At 39.5% G+C, this 20,463-nt stretch overlaps 1 protein-coding gene across 3 annotated transcripts; it reads right to left on the bottom strand.

Annotated features, from left to right (window-relative positions):
• Nucleotides 1-1,002: 1,002 nt before the first annotated feature.
• On the bottom strand, nt 1,003-20,427 carry FAM204A (family with sequence similarity 204 member A). 3 transcript variants are annotated; one of them, XM_062635332.1, is made up of 8 exons: nt 20,338-20,427; nt 19,530-19,805; nt 18,384-18,474; nt 17,718-17,751; nt 17,054-17,156; nt 15,272-15,361; nt 1,885-1,991; nt 1,003-1,535 (listed from the first exon to the last, which is right to left on the bottom strand). In XM_062635332.1, the coding sequence occupies exons 2-8, from the start codon at nt 19,767-19,769 to the stop codon at nt 1,484-1,486; spliced, it is 717 nt and encodes a 238-aa protein (XP_062491316.1). In that variant the 5' UTR covers nt 19,770-19,805; nt 20,338-20,427; the 3' UTR covers nt 1,003-1,483. The 3 variants fall into 3 exon arrangements, with proteins under 3 accessions (XP_062491316.1, XP_062491315.1, XP_062491317.1); XM_062635331.1 differs by lacking the exon at nt 20,338-20,427 and adding an exon at nt 19,973-20,214; XM_062635333.1 differs by lacking the exons at nt 1,003-1,535; nt 1,885-1,991; nt 20,338-20,427 and adding exons at nt 14,424-14,511; nt 19,973-20,222.
• Between the last annotated feature and the right edge of the window lie 36 nt (nt 20,428-20,463).

The raw sequence follows: 20,463 nt of genomic DNA, 5'->3' as shown, positions 1-20,463 counted from the left end.
CTGATGAAGTTCATGGTATAATCTGTTTCTGCAAGCAAACATGCAATTTGCCTTTATAATCATTTTACTATGAGATACCACTTGCTTCCTTCCACACCAGTTACTAAGGCTGATGTAGTTTGTAAACCATAGTGTGAGATTTATGACTTTATATTGCAGTAACCTGTTTAGCCCCTGATTTACAATCCTGGCAATTGTATTCAACTCTGTCACTGTAACTGCTTACAGCTAACTGCAGATTACCATATTGCAAACTCTCATCTTTGTGAAAGAAATATGACATTCTGCTAAAAGAGAAAAAGAATCAAACATCCTGAGGGGTAATGAACAAAAATGTACTATTCCGTGTTGGACTGCAAACCCAAACTCTTCGAATTGGTGCCATAAAACTTCAAACTGCTATTTGTTGGCACGTTGTTTTAGCCTCAAGTACTTCTGTAGTAAATCACCATTACACTAATACCATACCTTTGGCCTGAAACATATTAATCTTGGTTAACAATAACTGACATTTACATTACCAATTCAATTCAGGCATTGTGGTGACTAAACACACACGCAAGAGCTTCAGGGAGAAAAGTTATTAGTTCTGAATATGTTCTTACTATTCACTCAGAACAATTTGAAAGAAACATCATCAATTCTAGTTATAAGATTATACCATAAACATTCAAATCCTAACTGATCTGTAGAATTTGGACTTGGAATAAAACCTGCCTTTGTTTCTTGAGTGCAGTTAGCTGCACAACATACTTCAGATATTTCTCAAGGTAAGTATTTATGTTATTTATCTGCTAAAAGAAACTGGGACTTTGAAAACTTGATTTCTTGGGAAGGAAAGGAAAACGAGAATTTGAAATATACTGAAGAACATGGCACCAGCACATGACAAATAGCAGATCTTTCCAGGAGAGAGGATGGACTTCTGAGGCCATTTTTTTTCCTGATGGTATTTACTATGCCTATAAATGCATAAATAATAATGGTTTTACACAGGTAGGGTGGTTTTGCTTTTCTATATTTAGTGGCACAAACACACACTTTCAAGCAATCAGAAAAGTAGCACTTACTGCATTAAGTTTGTATAATCTCAGCAGGAAAGCTTATTCCACTCCCTACACCCAAGCACTACAACTGCAGTGCAGCACAGACCACATAAAATACTTGGACCAAGTATTTTACTCCATCTTCAGAGTTCTCTATGAGACTCTAAATGCACTCTGCAATGCCTAATCTTAAATTTTCATATTTTGAAGAAAAATGCTTTATTTAACATAGCACTGGTGTCTAGATAGTATTTTTACAGCATTATAAGACAAAATAAAAAAAAGATGCTGCGGTCTAACAGTACTAAGAGAAACACAAGGAATCTGATATGTTTGGGTTTGTTTTGGGGTTTCTTTTGTGTTTAGATTTAAGAAGTTGCCCACAAAGATTCTTCAAGTAAAAACAAGTATTTAAGTCCTGAGGAGAACAGGATGGATTACATGTATCCCATGTTGCTCTTTGTCTCCCATCTTTTCTTGGCTTCAAATCTGAAATACAGCACAAAACCCACATTAGGAATCTTGAGTATGCACATTTCGGGTACTCACCCTAACAACAACAAAAACAAAACCTTATTTTTAATACCGTTACAAAGACATGAAGGCAAATGTAGCCATATAACCAACACATTAAGAATAGAGGCTTTACCAGAATTAAGTCTGATATACTGCTAAAAAAGACACAAACCCAACATAAAAACCCCCAGCAAGGTTAAACTAAACAAATAAGATTAGCACAAGCCTATTTCAACTAAGAAAACATTTAACTGAGATTGTATTGTATACACTTAGTGCCAATGAAACCGCACATGTTTAATTCCATACTCAAATGACTTACCCCCAAGCAAGCTTCTTTTTCTTTTGAGCTTCTTGGGCAGCCTCTGCTTCTTGCTTGGCTTTTACAAAGTTGCGGCAAGCAACAGCTTTGGCAATTTTCACACCAAGCTAAGGCATAAAAAGGGAACAAAGGAAAATTGAATAGATCCAAACGGCTCGTGTGAAATTTAAGCCTCACAAATTACTTGGTCTGATACTGTTCCTCAAAAGTCAATAGATACTTTAATATCTTTCAAACATTAGGCTGATGGTGTGCTACTAGATCAGATGAGCAAGAATGTCTCTGGAAAGAAATACAAAGGAACGGGATCCTAGAGCAAGCAATCCTTTTCACCAAATCCTTCATTTTCAAGAATAAAAGCAAAGGGCAATAGCCGACTAGATCCTTTTGTTTGTGTTGTGGTTTAAACCCAGTCAGGTAATTCGTTCACTCACTTCCCCCCCTTTCTTGCCCTCCCCCTGCTCTCGGAGGGACGGAGAGGAGAATCGAAAAGAATGCAACTCCCACGGGTTGAGATAAGAACAGTTTAGTAACTAAGGTATAACACAAATCACTACTGCTACCACCAATGATAACGATGATAAAGGAAATAACAAGGGAAGAGAATACATCATCTCACCACCAGCCGACCGATAACTCGCCCCCCAAGCCCGACCAAGCTCTGACCGATACCTCCTCCAACCCTGCAGTCCCCCAGCCCTTCCGGCTAACTCCCAGTTACATCCTGGGCATGACGTGCTGTGGTATGGAATACCTCTTTGGTCAGTTTGGGTCAGGTGTCCTGTCTCTGCTTCCTCCTGGCTTCCCTTCCTCCCTGGCAGAGCATGAGCCTCACAAAGTCCTTGGCCAAACCAAAACATCGCTTGTTATCAGCTCTGTTCCCGAGCTGAAAGTCAAAACACTGCACTACACCAGCTACCAAGAAGGAGAAAAATGACTGCTACTGCTGAACCCAGGACATTATCCACCCCTTATTCCATACCATTCACGTCATGCTCAGATTCCACATTTTCAATATACCATCACTCTTATCTCGGTGCACTCTTAACTTAGTGCATGGACCAGTCCCTATAAAGCTGCTGCATCCATCTGGTCCATGTCAGGCTCCATCTCTTGTAATAGTCTTCCAGAGCAGGAGAGACTGTGTGCAGTGTTCACACTCGTGAATAACCTGGGCAATAGTGTCCATTGCTAAGTCCACCCCTCGATCATGAGTCCATCTCTTTTGCATCTCTGCTCTGATGGCCTGAAGTGCCATGGGCCCACCAGGCTTAAAATAATTCACTGTCCCCTTCAGCAGTTTCTGCAGCTTGTTGCTGGGGACTCCATACAGCTGTCTTCCATCTCCGACGCTTCCAAAGCACTGGAGGGGCCCAGTGGACTAGATACTTGCCCATACTGTCCCACACACCCTGCCACTCATGACTGTCCAGCCTTGGGGAAAACCTCTTGGTCCCCCCATATCCTCGTCTAACCCCAGACAAGACCCAAACCTGACTCTGCTTAACTTTTGAGATCAGACAAAATGGTTGTGGGTAGAACACAGTCTGTGTGTGTGCCAACATGCTGATCCCCATCACAATCAGCAGGCAGGTCCCAAGGATACCCAAAGGCCATTCAAAACCTTCAGAACTCTCACACGATGCTGCTGTACTTGTCACTGGGGCTGGTGTAGCTGCTGTGCTTGCCGGCTCTCCCACCGCCAGCTTCTCTTTTCCTGAGTCCAGCTCTTCCTCCTCTGCCTTGCTGGGAAATGCTGCGTGGTCTCCTGCATCCTCCTGGGGCTCGGCGGGCGGCTTCCGGGAAATGCTCTCGGCCGTCGCGGGGCTGGGCTCGGCCGCGGGGCTCGGCTCCTCCGCGGGGCTCGGCTCCTCCGCGAGGCTCGGCTCGGCCGCGGGGCTCGGCTCCTCCGCCGCCTTCTCCCGCTGCTCGGCAGCCGCTTCCTTCCTCTCCTCGACCGCCCCGGCCTCCTCCACCGGCAGCCGTCCCCTCGCAGCCTCCGGCCCCGCTCCCGCCGCCGCTTGGTGCCCGGGGCCGCTCTCCCGGGCCGGTTCAGCTGCCGCCGGCTCCCGGGGCCGCTCCCCCTCGGCTCCCCGCAGCCTCACGAAGATGGAGAGTAGGGCGAGGGCCAGGACGGTGAAGAGCAGCCGGACGGCCAGGTACAAGTCCACGGCCACGTCCGTCCCGCCCTGCTGCTGGAGCCCGCCCGTATTACAAGCCATTGCCATAAAGCACAGTGAGACAAGAACCTTAGCCCAAGCCCCATACTTGATAAACACTAACACAGCAAATACCGGCTCTACGTAACTTACAACATTCTGAAGCTGTGAGATCAAGCGAAACAACTCTGAGAGCCAATAAATCAGCATTGTGACGAGTGACTATTAATCCAGTCAGATCTGTCGTTATCTCAACCCTTCGTGCCCCACGTTGGGCGCCAAAAAAAACTGTTGTGGTTTAAACCCAGTCAGGTAATTCGTTCACTCACTTCCCCCCCTTTCTTGCCCTCCCCCTGCTCTCGGAGGGACGGAGAGGAGAATCGAAAAGAATGCAACTCCCACGGGTTGAGATAAGAACAGTTTAGTAACTAAGGTATAACACAAATCACTACTGCTACCACCAATGATAACGATGATAAAGGAAATAACAAGGGAAGAGAATACATCATCTCACCACCAGCCGACCGATAACTCGCCCCCCAAGCCCGACCAAGCTCTGACCGATACCTCCTCCAACCCTGCAGTCCCCCAGCCCTTCCGGCTAACTCCCAGTTACATCCTGGGCATGACGTGCTGTGGTATGGAATACCTCTTTGGTCAGTTTGGGTCAGGTGTCCTGTCTCTGCTTCCTCCTGGCTTCCCTTCCTCCCTGGCAGAGCATGAGCCTCACAAAGTCCTTGGCCAAACCAAAACATCGCTTGTTATCAGCTCTGTTCCCGAGCTGAAAGTCAAAACACTGCACTACACCAGCTACCAAGAAGGAGAAAAATGACTGCTACTGCTGAACCCAGGACAGTTTGTTTTTAAATAAATACATACACATACACACACAATCTCCATTATTAAGACCAGTCTGTGACCTCAGCTGTGCCAACAACAAAAGCATCAGGTCATACCAATATGAAAAACACCCAAAAAGACAGTTTTATACAGAAGAACTGCTACTACCATACATTTTCCAGTAGTGCCAGTGGTCATGTTTTAATCAGTCTGTCCAGCAACTAAATGCAGCACTGTCCTTAGAGTCCATCTGGCACTTCGTCTTCATGTTACCAGCTTTCAGATTATTAGTGTGATAATATGCATACTTTTCAATTAAGGTCCTAACAGGCTGTAGGTGAATACTACTTTGCTTTCATAAACTTATCACACTGTGATGATTTAAGTTCACTTAAGTGAATGTCATGGAGGAAAAAACAGAACAAAGCAAAGAGATCAAGAAGATACTGTGAACTGCGACCGGATCATTTTCTTTAAGCAGCATTCATAACTTGTTCATTGTTGTTATGTTTTGTGATTTCTGCCATGACTTGACATTATCTGCCACTAAATTATGAATTACAGAAGAATTTGTCTCAAAAGTTACCGCTTTTCTCCAAGACAAACAAGCAATTCACTTAGCCAGAGGTGCTACGAACTGATGTGGACAAATAGGTTTTTCTTCCTATCCACTCCAAAGCCTCCTGGAGTTAGCTCATAGCTTCTGACTGGATCTTCTCAATTTCTCCAAAACCTCAGAGAAGCATCAAACAAGAAAGGCATGGCAGAGTGAAAGGACGGTCCTTAACGCTTTGGCGAGAGTTCCACTATTAACAGTAATATACTTCAAATAGTCTGTAGGCATCTATGCAAGCAATTCTTATTTACTGAGAGACATTTTATTCAGGTAAGATGAGCGAGAACTCAGAAGACATCTTTGCTTGTAGATGCACTGGCACATCTGTTACAGGTCTCCCATCAAACACCTACCATGTAGGGAGGAGATTATTTTGTAAACAAAGCAAAACAAACCAGCACCACTACAAGCTATTCTACCTTACAGCCCTTATGGTCCAAAGTAGCCTTTCCGCAGAAAGCTTTGAGAGCCTACCTGTGCACCTGCACTAAGCACGTCAGTCTGTGCGTTGTTTGAGGCTCCAAACACTGGCAACACAGGCATAATATTTTAAAAGCAAAATGTGCAAAATACGGAAAGCTAAAGGTTTTCATCTATGTAAGGTCATAAATATGTACCTATGGAATCACCTCAATGCACAAAATAATTCATGTAACCAGACATTTCAAAACTTCCATATTGTTAGCTACATCATTTGTCCTCTGAGTATTAACATTTTATATAATCAGTAATTCAATGCCAACATCTGAACTGCAAATCTCAAGTCAGAGACCAGAAGATGTAACATTCTCCTATTTGCATTGTCACTTAATATTTAAGGGCAGCTATTAACTTTAATGCTTGCAGTATAAAAATGCTGAAGAAAACTCACCTAGAAAAGAAATTCAAGGAATGCTTACTTGTTAATTGAAACAGGACAATTATTGCCTTAAAAACCAGTGCAATCTAATGGCTGAAGTCAGTCAATCAGCACAGCCATGACCATTCCTGAACGGTATCTTACCTCCTAACACACTTGACTATTAACTCTTACTATATAATGAATAACAGCAGCTCCTTAAAATATATTTTAATGGCATATTGAACCTTAGAAACATACAAATATACATGTGAGGTGCACACAAGTGCTGCAGAAAAATACTTTGATCTGTATTTCTTGGAAGACAGAATGAATTCTTCTGTCTTTGAAAAGGGGAAAAAAAAAGGGATAGTAAGATCCTCTGTAGTGTATATGGAAATAAAAAGAAGTATTTTGCAGCATTAACATTGTAATTTCTAGGCTACACAGAGTCAAATATGTTGCATATAAACACACACAAACATTCTAGTCAGATTAAACGTCTTCTGCTCCCACCCACACCCAGACATACATCCTGCCTTCCCACCCTCTCCACAAAGAAAACCATAAAAGCTTGGTCAATGGGTTTTACATTAAAAAAAAACCCAAACATTTCAGGTCATCAGATAACTCAATAAAATACAGTCTTAAAAGAAGCAAGAAAGCATGAATAAAAATATATACAACAATTTCTTGTGTAGTCAAAGTATCAGCATTTTCCATATAGAACATCCAATATTTTGCTGCATTTTAATTAAGGTGTCTAAACATTATCACAAAGAACTGCAAATTGGTCAGAGCACGCAGTAAGGAAAATTAAGCTCTAAAGGCTTTTTATCACCATATTTCAGGAACCAAGGGTGTAAAATGTTCTAATTTGGGATATATTAAAAGCCATAAAAGGTCTTTCAAAAAGATTAATGGTACTTTGCTTGGATTTAAGATAAGGGCTTTAGCTGGTTGGAAAAGCAGGGCCCTGGCTAGACCCTTGAGGCATTCATCTTTACAGCCACTTGGAAGATTTGTAAAAGCGTCTGCATAACCTCAAGCAAACGCACTGCGACATTTTTTTTTCCTCTAAATTCCTTTCAATTTTACAGGTTTAAAGTGTGTAAATCATATTGGGTAGTAAAGCTGATAGAATGGTTCATCCCTGTAACATAATATATATGTACATCTATGTATTTTTTAAGCAAACTTAACAAAAACAACTCAGTTCCTACAGGGCAAAGACCCTTCCATTCTGAAGTTGATCAATAATCATGTCAAATATCTTCCTCTAGATGTTTAATGTAGCATAAAGGAGAATTTTCTCCTCATCTGAAATTGTTACCTTGTAACGCATTTCTGAAGCTTGGCTTCTTTTTGAAGAGTTTCAAGGCATTTATTTTAGAATACCAATTATCATACTTTAACTTTTTATGGAATAACAGGTCTCGATGAAAAATATTTATGCCGTTCTCTTTTGTTCTTTAATTAAATGAAAACAGATGTTTTCTGAAGTAAAGCAGAACCATTACTGGAGTACTTAAAGTGTTAAGGTCTTTAATTTTTATATCAGTTTGGTCTACAATTCCTGATTGTCTTTACTCAAGCTCAACATTAATGTCAAGCAAGTTACCTAGGAGACGAAAGAGATCAAAGAGACAAAAAACCCTCAAATGTCTGATTAATCAAGCCTGCAAACAGCTTATTTCTTTTAGCCTGCATGCAAGTATGAAAATGAGATTCTGGGAGCCGTACATTGTGCAGATTTGTTCATTCTTATCAGAACAAAGCCAGCGGCAGCTTATTTCATGGATCATTGGCACTGTCATCAGTGCTACACAGAACGGGTGACAGCTCCTCATTTTGAGGCTTGAACAAAATTAGCAAAAAGTCGGCACAAATTAGCCTCTCATCTTTTTAGTAATATGACATTATTCATTTACTTTTTATCCAATTTTTAATTTTTTCCTTGTCAGCTATCCCTTTCTAGTGTTTCTTGCACAGCATCATAAAACACTTTTAAAACAACCAAAGAAATGGCTGAAGTTGAAATAGGATGTAAAGTTCAGCAAAAGAGTAAACATTTTTATTAAGCTGCAACAGAACCTACTGGAACTTCCAGAAAACTTCCCTGAAAATCAAGACATTTCACACTAAATAGCATCAAGCAAGGAATTCTCATTAAGATAAACTGTGCAAGTAAATGTTGTATGATACAAGCAATGAGACAACAGATTCAAGAACTGCTCCAGAAATATTTAGGTAAAAGGCACAAAATGCTAAACCTACAGAAGCTCCAACAAAACATCTATATTGAAACAGCTCCTGAAATATCCTATGATCATACCAGAGAAGCCAAACAGCCTTTTAATACAGTGTTACACTTTCTCATCAAATATGAATCTGGCTATTTCAGGCTTGCCTCTAGCAATGATTTTCTCCTTTTATGTTATGGAATGTTATCCATTGCTGACGTATATAAAATATATAAAGCAAACAAGAATACCAAGTGGATTTTGCAGTGAAAATTGTCCCCTTTCAATGGCATGCTCAACTTCCACTGTAAAATACTCTGTAATATCTTTGTTGTATTTTTATGCTGTGTATTACACCACAAAATGATATTTGGATGCCACAGTAATGGAGCAAGGACAGAGCACTGGTCTAATAGTAAACCCTTTGCTAGATTTAAACATTCAAATGCAAGTAACTTCTTCCATTCATGAGAAAACCCAGCATTAAAAAATTAACTATAAGCTGTTAGATGCTTTACACAGCCCCCTTATAACAAAGGCAGTTTCAAAAAAAGAACTGTAGTACTGTTTTCAGCAATTTCTTTATCTCTGTTCTTCTAAGTAAGAAAGCTTATTAACAAGCTTTGAACTTAAAATCACATTTACAATAATGTGCCATCAACAGTTTTATAAGCTAATTAGAAAAAAAGATTAATTAATGACTGGCTGCTAATAAAATGGCAATCATGAAGAAAGAAACCAAGGGTGCTAAGCTTCAACTACCACCAATTAAGAGCTAATTACAAACAAATTATATATGTGTTTTGCTGTGGGCTTTAATTTACTAAAATGGTTTTAATTAAAAGAGAAAACATGCTGATTAATTGAACTGCAGAAAAAATCTACAGTATAAACTGTGCTTTGTCTGTCTCTTTAATTAGACTTGTAACATCTGAAATCTTTTTTTAAGGTTTGTTAAGGCAAAGATATACATAATTAAGGGAGCGGAAGAATGGAATTCTAGGTGATAACCCTGCCATGTTCCAAAGGTTAAAAGAAAACCACCTCAATGAAGAGAGAGATTTGGAAGCACCTCCACTAAATGTTAGAAGGAAAATCCCTCAGAGATAAAAAGGAGAAACTCTTCTTTTTTTACCCCAGGTCCCTCAACAGCAAGACTTCCAAGTTAATGGGTGTTTGGTTACAATCCCTATAAAACTGCATCAATCTCTTCAGGTACCTCAAAGCACTACAATGAACTGTGAACACCACACAGAATTCAGAAGATCTATTTTACCACTAGAAGAGCATCAAGCACTATAATCCGCCCATCTGAAACAGTAACGTGCGTACACCCTCATGATCTACCATATCCTATCCAGATTTTCTAATGGAAAACAGCTTCCAGAACGGTTCTCAATGGTCACGACACACAACCTTGCTCGTGTACTTCCCATTCTAAATTATATGGCTGGAAGTTACTCACAGACATCAGATACTAACTCGATCATGAGAAAATGGTCAAAACTGATGAAACAAATTTTGAAGACAGCAGGGGGACTGATCTTGCTGTAACATGAGAATGATACCCTAGTAAATAGCCAATTCATTCCATCAATTACAATGCAGATCTTTCATTTACACTTGATCACAATACCAATGTTTCCCCATAAATTGCAGCTTTTTAAGAAGTCTTTCACCAAAATGCCAGAAGCCACGAAGCTAAGCACTTAGGAACAGTGCTGTCAAGAAGTCTGCGCTATTTAGAGCCTGACAACTACTCCGGTAATTTAGCACACTAAATTACAGAATATTTCAGAAGTTCTTTTTGACAGCAAGTCGAATATGGTCAAGATTATTTTGTCACGTTCAAGTTACAGTCCTCGGGCTAATGTGCTCTTAGACAATGTGGCACCTACCTACCAGGCAGTCCACACAACCCACAAGCAAGTGCAAAGTTTGAGGTTTAGCCAGATTAGTTCTCAGAATATTAGAGACATCAGAAATCTGCGTTCTGCTTCTTGAGACATCACAAAGTGATTCAAGTACAAAAGCACTATGAAAAATTATTTCTCTAGGGGGAAGATAAGCTTGGAAAATATTTTGTAGGTTTATACACTGGGGAGGAAGATCGTTAAAATAATATTGTTTGATTAGGAAAAGAACCTTTAGAAATTTTACTCCAAATGGAAACCGAGTTATAGCAAAGTGAAATTACCGACTATCTCCTCATACAGCCCTTATTCAAAAGGATAAACACTTCCACTATGCACACATTGCTCCAATTTTATCACCAAAGGTCTAAGCAGATTCCCACAAGCACAGCAGGAAAAATTAAAGTCCATTTCAAGATGTTATTCCAAAAAAAGGTTTTTCAAAAGCATTAGAAAAGTTGGTATAATTCCAAGTGTCTGTTCCCAGCTACATATCCAAGTACCTGCTGCCATTAAATATCAACTACCTCACTCTAGATCATGACCAAATTAACCATTTTATCTCGGCCCAGCTAAGTGTCCACATAAACTTCATTCTCTTAACAACGCTCGTTGTAACTCCTACATTAATATCAACACTTCTACTGGCATCTCTCAGGTTAAACAAGTCATCATTAAACGAAATACAGTGTTCCAACACTAGCTTGATGTATGCCATTCTACACTTGAACGGCAGAACTTTAAAACATGAAGGAGACTGCCTTGCTGAAAGCCCTGGAATGTTATAACAAAAACAGCAACTCAGTTACAATAATAAACCTTAACTGTTCATATAATACCATGCGCATTGCAACTAATTGCTACTTATTTAATACTAACAGTATTATGTTGTAGGTATTAATGAAATAATCCAGTCTAAGTGTGTTTAAAAACCCACAGTGAATTCAGATTAAGCAGTGTAACCCACCTGCATTATGTGGATGCTCCACACAAATTCAAAGCAGTGCTGGCCTCATACACTGTAACTGCATCACAGCACCCAGATCCTCAAGCCAGACAGAGTTCTAGAAGCAGTCTGGGTACAGAAGCAGAGGTACTGAGGGCCTAAATTACCCTAGACAATATAATGTAGACCTGACCCTATTCTTTCAGGAAGAATTTCACCCATATATAAAATAATGCAAACAAGAATTTCAGGACCACTAGAACGCTGAGTGCAACACAACACCCCACAAGAGAACAGGCTAGGGGGATATCCAAGGATGCTATGGTTAGAGATCTGCTACCCTGGTAACTCCCAAACAACTGCAATCACTCTTCTAGCCCAGAAACCAGGATGGCAACAGGAGACAAGGAAGAAGCAATACTTCGTAGTGAGATCTGCCAAGAGATCAGACCCTTCATCATCACATAAGAACAATTAATTTTAACAAAAATTAAAATGCCAATAAAAGAGTGGTAACACATTTTTAGCTAGTCTCAAAAGCTACATATGAAACCACACATGCAGTCACGAGTAAATGAAGACCTTCATGCATAAGGTATCCAAGTTCCAATTCCTCTCAGTCTAAAAACTTGAACACTACTAGATTAAGTATCGATCTAAATTTGTGATCATTCACCAAACCAGAAGCAAGCCAACAAATAACATATTGCCCAAAGCCTCATTTACAGCAGTAGTACAACATTTTCCTTAAAGAACCTGCAACAAGTACCACATGGAAACAAAAATACCCCAAACCCTGAGGCAGTATCATTTAGGTTTTTAGGATGTAAATTTCAGTCATCCACTCACAGCTGGCAGATTATGCATATTGCCTAAATCATCACTGATTTTCAAGGAATCTGATTTCTGAAAACCTTTTCTCACTGTGTCATAGTGATAGCACATTGACAGCATCATTTTGGCCTTCCTTTGCTTTTTAGGACATGTTTTTACTGCCTAGTCTCATCATCTGTTTATTTTTGGTTGGTTTTTTTTCTAAATACTGAAGCTGCCCTATCAGTTTCACAGGCTTATAAATGTTATACATCAAAAATTAGTTTCACTTATTAAGGCAGGAAACGGCTTTAAGAACTCTGGGATCTGTGCCTCAAAGCAAAAGCTTTATCAGCAGGTTCCAGTCACTGCTTCTTGCAAAAGAAAATGGTGCCGACTAAAACCCCATACACCTGATTTCAAAAAGAACACCTACCCACTGAACATTCTTCACATGGCTGCGAGGGGGGCTGCACCCCAAACAGAAGGCAGCTCCTTCTCACACACTTCCTGCCCCCGAACCCTGCAACACTGCTCAAGAAAACTGAAAACTATACATAGAAAGATGATGGTGAGATAAAGGAACAATAATTCATCCACTTATTTCTCTAGACTTCAGAAGTGGTGTACTTCAATAGTCATAGTGTGGCTCCACGCCTGACCTGCTCTCAGCGTTGTGTTGCATTTGGAAGTTAGAGGCATACAAATAGCCACATACTTTAAAAATAAACTCACTTCTTAGAAGTATTGCGTAAAATGAGTTTTAAAAGGGACATTTAACTTGCATAGTATTTATATAATCCCTACTTTCCTCCTCAATATGAAAGGAGTATTTCATTAATTGCACTCATATACAAACACAGTGATTTTTGAACCAACATCTAGCATAATGAAATCCTTTGCTATAGCACTGCACTGAACCAGAACTAGCCACTGTTAGAATGAGTTCCACAGAACAAAAAGTATTTTAAAGGGTCAGTTAAAAGAAAATACAGCTTCGTAAAAACCACAAAGGAAAATGAATCTTCCCGTGGTTAATGCTGCACATCTTTACAACAGTAGAGAACTCCAGTGAATCCACATGGATTCTGCCTCAACAGAGCTCCTCATGAGATCAAGCCAGAGTCATTTGAGTTTTCCTTCCTTCAACATACTATTTATTCAGATAAACCCACTTAACCAAAACCAAGTGAAGGCTGTGAATACTACTAATGTTTCAAGCATTTTGATTTCAGAATTACAACATGCTAATATTTGAAAGTCAACAATTTGGAGCTAATGTCCCATAAATAGTAATACATTGCAGTAGCACCTGGGATATGCTAGATGTTGTACAATCCCATGGCTACAAAAACCAGATTAACAGTTTATCATAAATATTACAAAACCTTAAAACTTCTTACATTAATTTGTTTTTATAGTCAAACAATTTGCACTAGAACCTCAGTATGTTTTATTGATTATGATACTCTAACCACTTTAGATGGGATAATGACATTTGTGAAGGAGAACTGCAAGGGTTTTTCATGTTGTATGCATGAAAAGTAATACAGCAGTATCACAGTGAGAAGCTGGTCTGAATTAAAGGGAAAATTAGGACACATTCCTATCACTGTCAATAGCTGTTATCTTTGAGGACTGAAGTTTTGTAATCACTGGTGAAAGGCAGGTAAAAGTCTAGTCATTGGAGACTGACCGGTGTGACTAAATACAGGAGTTTAATGATTGTGAAAGAACACTACCAAGGAACAGTTAGTTTTAGCTAACCTTAGTTAGGGAACCTTAAGAACTGTATTTCTGATTTCATAATACATTCGTTTTTAAAGCCATCACAATATCGTGTTGTATTGTATTAAAAGAGTTAAATCTGCAATCTTACATTAAAGCTTAGCTTAAAATGTTTCCTAATCACAGGGTTTTAAGTATTTGTGCGAGAATGAAAAGTGTTCAGAATTTGTCTTTCCTTTCTTAATCCTTTTCCAATACCTTTGAATTTTGGTAGTATATATAGTGGACAAAAACTTCCATTACCTCTGTGTGAAAGAAAATGCAAGATAGAGGAATGAAAGCAAGTACTACATAATTAATTTCTAATAGAAATCTAGAATATTTATGATTTAAATTATATCAGATGACTTAAATATTATAGCTTCTCCACTCCTCTCAAATAGCTCTTACTTACTTACTATTTTCTCAGCTGGCTTCAAAACTATTCCAACCATCTTTTTACCCTAATTTTCTTCCTTTGCATTTTCTCCCCTGTGTACAAATAGAACAGCAACGAGCAGCAAGGCTTTCATAGAACTACTCAGATACACCAACCAACAAGACATTGTGAAAAAACAGAGTTTCTCACTTGTTTCTTTTTTTAGATAGGCATTTACATTACTAAAAATGATGACAAGGAGAAAAAAAATATCCATTCATTCTATAAGCATTGTTCTAAGGCTACAGCAATGTTTGACATCCATCTATTCCCATTCTTCAGAATTATTCCAGACATCAACTCCCAAGCGCATGAACATAATGGAAAAAAAGCACTGGTGTACAAGTTTGGGTGTATTCGTCCTTATTTGGGCACATCTTGCTCTACGCTACATCTCTACCTTTCTTCAGGCTTCCCAAGCTTATTGAAGAGGGAATGTGAACTGAAAACTAAGACACAACAAACAGACAGGACAAGAACATCCTACTGCTGTTTTCTTGGCTTGCAACATGCAGAAAAATCTAAAGTTCCATATAGATGACTAGTGACTGACTCCTCTGACTCACAGAGTCAGCATGAAGGCTTTAAAGCAAGGTTACTTAGGATTGTTCATGGTTGTATTTTCAGTTCTAATTCATAACTACAGGGTATCCAAGCATTACTAGATCAGCAGCAAAATCCTTCAATCACTGACAAAAATCTGCTTAAGAAACAGGAAAGATGCCCCAAACCATCTTCAGAGCTATTTTAGTTATGACATTTTCTGCACAAAACTAAATGTTTTCTCAGAGCTTTTGTTAATCGCCCACTTACCTCACGAGCAGCTAATCTATCACTCAGCTCCTCAGCCTTATCAATGTCACCTTCAGCCACAGACTTCTCTATGCTAAGTTCAAGGCCAGACTAGAAAAAGAAAAGTAAATCTTTTTAGGACAAAAAGAAATAACACATTTAAAGGGAGCATCTTTCTTTCATAAGATTCTTTAAGACGCTGCATAAACCTGTAATTTCTATGTAACACAAATCACTTTGTCTATGTATTGTAATGGACAGTATAATTAAGAATTCACTGAAAGGCCGCCTGAGCACAAATCATTGCATTAGTTCCACCTTATGTGCAGGATAATACTGTAGGTTAAAAAAATTACACGGACTAGTTTATGCCTGTCACAATAAAATTTCATCTGAAGATCTGGCTTATCTCTTCCATCCCTGGAGCTTTCTAAACATAATGTGAAGTATATGTGTCAGGTAACACGAAGAATGGCAATTACCACTGTATCGTTACAGTTCTCAGATCTTATCTTGATCCAAAAACTGAGTTCTGGCACGGTGCCACTCTGCTGTGCTAATAAATTAAGAATTCTAGTAGTTCTATGGAAAACAATGAAAAAGCTTCAGAATTTAACCTCTGAGAATGACAAAATAACCTTTGTGATCAATAGAACTTGTTTACCAACAATATTTACAAGTAATGTAACAATAAAAAGTAAATATTTACTGGAAATTATAGTTGGAAACTTCTGAAGGGTAGCATAGAAGGAGGCACCAGCTTCAGAACGTCACAGAGAACTCTCATAACAGACTTTACAGCCTCGCTGGTTTTAAATCTTAGAGATGCTGAAGCAAACACTTTTGACGGTTTTGTAACATACACTGTTTTTAAAAGATGAAAGCAAAAAAGCAATTCTTAAGAAACAGCAATCTGCAAACACTGCACTTGAATTACCCAGGTGGTAAAGTGCCCAACTGGAACTTGCAGTGACAGCCAATTCTGTTAGGTATCTTTCTGAAATTAAGGACACATACGCTCCACTAGTGATTAAATCTCTGGACTTGCATGAAGAACATCTGCTTTTTAACAGTTTGGGCCTCATTCTAGGTCTATCCTGCGCAGTGTAAGGACAACTAAATATCCACTAACAGCAAGAACTCAGGCAGAAGCAAACAATGTCTCCTGACTTGCATGCAGAAACTGACTTCAGGCAAATGAAAGTAAAAGAAATATCACAAAGGAGACTCACTGAACATTTCATGTCATAGAACTTACACAGGCCTTTACTAGAAGTACAGAACAGAGCTACAATGAACTCACAATGTGATGCATTTCTTAACTTGCTCATTGTGTTGCACCATTTATTTCAAATTATGCCTGGTTACACAATAGTATTCATGAACATAATGGGTTATAAATCCAGTAAAATTGTACAGTGGGTTTGGCCCTCTAATTCCTATAGCCCATGTTGTCAACCAAAGGATTTAGGTGACAAATTTTAAAGTTAAAATATGATTAAAACCAAAGAAAACAAAAATTCAAACAACGCATGTGAAGTGTTTTGTGTCTTATGATACAGAACCAGACAGGAAGTGTGGATACTGTCACAAAAGAAAGCACAGCAGCTACTCTATGGAACTACAATTGATTAAATATATAAAAGGAAATTAACTTTAAAATGTACACAAAATTATCCTTCCTCAGTGTAACTTTATCATTTACTCACTTTTAAAGAGTCTCAGTTTTCCTCCTAACTCTATTAAGGCCAAGTTCTTTAACTGTGAAGTACAAGCTGACATTGCTTTTGTATCAACAGTCACCTTTTGGGGAGCCCTGCTATCCACAGGCGTTTCAAATCTATCATTGATTCCAAAGTATTGTGTAAGTTCTTTCCATTTCTCTTCATTTGCCAACTGCTGGCTACTAAAAACAAAGACACAAGAAGTCATTAATATAATCAGCTTCCTTTCCACAATTTGTAATATTCTTTTAAATGCTAAAAGAAACTCTTCCACCTGGCAGACATGCTCTTTTCATCCATTCAGTTTCTAACAGAAGTGAAATTAATTATTCCTTCCCTTCTTAATTCCAGAATCTTAAAAGCAAGCTTATAGACTCAAGAATCATTTGGGTTGGAAAAGACCCTTAAGATAACTGAGTCCAACCATAAGCCTAACCCTGCCAAGGAGGAAAAAGAAGAGCAGATGGAACAGGTTGAAGAGGAGCTTGTATGTTATCACATGCAAAACATATTTAGGAATAACATTAAGTCTATTTTAAGTTACATTCAGCACATTCGTGTTGATTTTTCAAATCAAGCAATCACTGGTATCGCATTCAGCCTGCCCAACAAAGACACTGAACAACTGCAGCTGACATTTCACACCATGTTCAAAGCTATGGTCATGCATGTGGACAAGCTTTTTTATAAGCTCTGCCCAATATTAAAACCAGACCTCAAATAATCACACTGATCAGTTTTACCTCTCAGTTGCTTCATCACTCTGTTTCTGTTTTCCTAGGAGGCGAAAGAATAAAATCCAACATTACACAGTAATACACTACAGCATCCAATGAACTTACAGAACTCTACCTGGTCACATTTTATTTGAAAGACTGACACATGAGGATTTTTACCCAATGACCATGTGGTTTTAAACCACTTACTGCAAGACTTTTCATACAAAGAAACTCCTACAGTAAATGTGAAGACATTTTAACCAGAATACACAAAGTATGTTCTATAGAATTACTGAAATACACTTAACCATTATAAATCAGTATTAACTGAGCAAGTTTTATCTCCTTGTTAAGAAGGAGACAAGTACATGACTTGAACTTTAAGCAGCAACTCACAACCTAGTCCTACAAGTGATTCATACAACTGAAAAACAAAATCCTGGATAACAACTATAAAACATGAACTCGAGCATTCAAATCTTGATAAGAATCAAAAAAACAACATACAAGAAAAACCCAAAACCCCACAACTCCCCCCCCCGGCAAAGAAAAAGCCAAACAGATCAAAAACCCAACAACAGAACACCCAAACAAAACCAACATCCCTCCTCAAGCCTGCGAATCCCACTTCTGAAGTATTTATTACTAATTCTACTGTGAGGAAATAAATCCTGCTACTATATAAAACACCTTTTCTGCGGCGCTTTCTTTTCCGGCCTTTGCTTTCCTGTTTCAACTGGGTTTTCATTTCATGGCTTTTCTTCTGGAGCTCCAGAAATTTCTACAAGATTAAGAAAGGCAAATAAGTATTTTTTAATTTATTTTCCTTTTTTAAAAAAGGAAATATTATATGACATGCTGAGAAATGTTGTCCTAATACCTTATTTATCCACAGGTCTTTGTTACACCTATGCATATAAATTACATACCTACTTATATATATACACACACTATATATGTGTATAACATCATACCATTACATTAAACTTATCAATGAGAACATCCAACTCTGATGGTATTAAACAAGAATTGGCTCTTTCCTCACCTCTTTCTACATCCCAGGATTATTCAAACTTGACAGCTTTCTCCTGGGACACTGAATACACTTATGCTGGTTGTAAGCTCCTGAGCTATTCCATGCATTGTTATTGCTTAGGTGGCAGCTGGATTCCAAGCACTGCTGACAGCCTAGTCCTTGCACAGCTACCTATCTACATGGACTGAAATTCTGTGTACATATTTCCTCCTACATGGAGGATAGAGGAGAGTAACTAGTTTTTCCTAATTCTCATTTTGACTCAAAAAGCCTAAAACACAGATCACTTTGTTTATACTCACTTTTTCAGTCTCTACATGCAACAGGAAAATCGAGGGATTATAAGCAACTATGAGTCTGAATGCCTGCAACTAACCCCTACAGAAAGCTGGGGGGCACATCTGTACTTCAGATACATATCACCAGTGCAGTGGCTGACATACTGAGCTCCAAATCCTTCCAATTGATGTAGAAAGCAGCTACAAAGAAGCTCTGAGCCCATCTGCTACCAAAACACTAGTCTTTACACAGTTATCCAAACATCTTCCTGCTGTGCCACCAATCACCACTGCACTAGGGGAGGGGAAAACAAAGTCACTTCCTATGTAAATACCTGCTCACCTTGCTTGAAACAAACTAAGATATATTATGGCAAATGCATTTTGATCACCCTCTATATTATTTCAGGTTTGGATATTGAATATTCAACAGGGAGTTATCTGGATTTAAAAATTAGCCATTCATCTTTGAGTATGGTGCATTCATGCTCTGGATAACTGGAGACCTGTAACAATACCCACGTTCCATGTATGTAAAGAAATTCCAGAAGGGCATGGCCGAGATTCATTTTCTTCAGGTATTGCAGATATCACAACGGGCTCCCTGGTGGCATTACTTTCAGGTCTGTTCTCCTGCAATTCAGGAACCTGAGCTCCTTCAACATCTTTCACATCTTCCTTTGAGAAGGAACTGTCTCCATCATCAGAACTTAAGTCAACATCGCTTTCATTCAGTCCTGGAGGCAACAGTCCACTCCACATCTCCCAGTTTAAACAAGCCCAAGCCACTTCAGGTCACTGCAAAGACATCAGAGGTACATCAGGTAACCCTTTCCAAGACAGAAACATCATCAGCCTGTAGAATAAAGAAACAGCAAAACACATAACCACAAATATTTCAGCATCTCTTGAGAGAACTAACATCAGACGTTTGAGACAGACACCTATAAAGCTTCTATACTTACTATTTCAGACAGAAGCGGGGGATTTCTTGCTCTTTAGTTTTACCACCTCGCACTTGCTTACAGCTGCTTTCTGCTTAAGGGCGCTATGGCAGCAAACGCCTCCCGCCTCTCCCCACGGGCGGCTGAGAGCACGTCCCAGCCTTCCCCGCACATAACCACCGCCTCCCCTCGCCTGGCCGGGTACGGGTGCGCTCCGCCGGCCCCGAGGGAAGGACGAAGAGCAGAGTCCGCTGTGGAAGGCAGCGAGCCGAGGGCAGCAAACACAGACAAACAGCGCTGTAAACGGCGACAGGAGAGCACAGACGGCACCTCCGGACCCCCACCGCCCAGCAGCACCAACACCGACCTTCCCCTATCGTGTTTACCTGGCCGCCATCTTGACACAGCCCAGCACCACACCCGCCGGTTGGACTCTGCCCCGCAGCCAATCAGCGGGCGCGTTGCTGCCGTGGGCCCGGCCTCTCACAGCGCCATGGCAACGAGGGAGGGCA

This window comes from Pezoporus occidentalis, unplaced genomic scaffold (genome assembly GCF_034315485.1).
Source record: "Pezoporus occidentalis ecotype Australia unplaced genomic scaffold, CSIRO_AGI_Poc_V1 ctg45, whole genome shotgun sequence".
NCBI lineage: Eukaryota > Metazoa > Chordata > Aves > Psittaciformes > Psittacidae > Pezoporus > Pezoporus occidentalis.
Note: the sequence above shows the minus strand (reverse complement) of the source record. Positions and strands in the feature narration are given on the sequence as shown.

Bases quoted from the DNA above. Each gene is read 5' to 3' on its own strand.
- FAM204A (XM_062635332.1), bottom strand. From the start codon at position 19,769: ATGTGGAGTGGACTGTTGCCTCCAGGACTGAATGAAAGCGATGTTGAC. The intron at 18,475-19,529 runs GTGGGTATTGTT...TTAATCTTGTAG, and splicing joins TTTCTTTACATACATGGAAC to AAATTTCTGGAGCTCCAGAA. The intron at 15,362-17,053 runs GTGACTGTTGAT...TTCTTTTTCTAG, and splicing joins ATAGCAGGGCTCCCCAAAAG to TCTGGCCTTGAACTTAGCAT.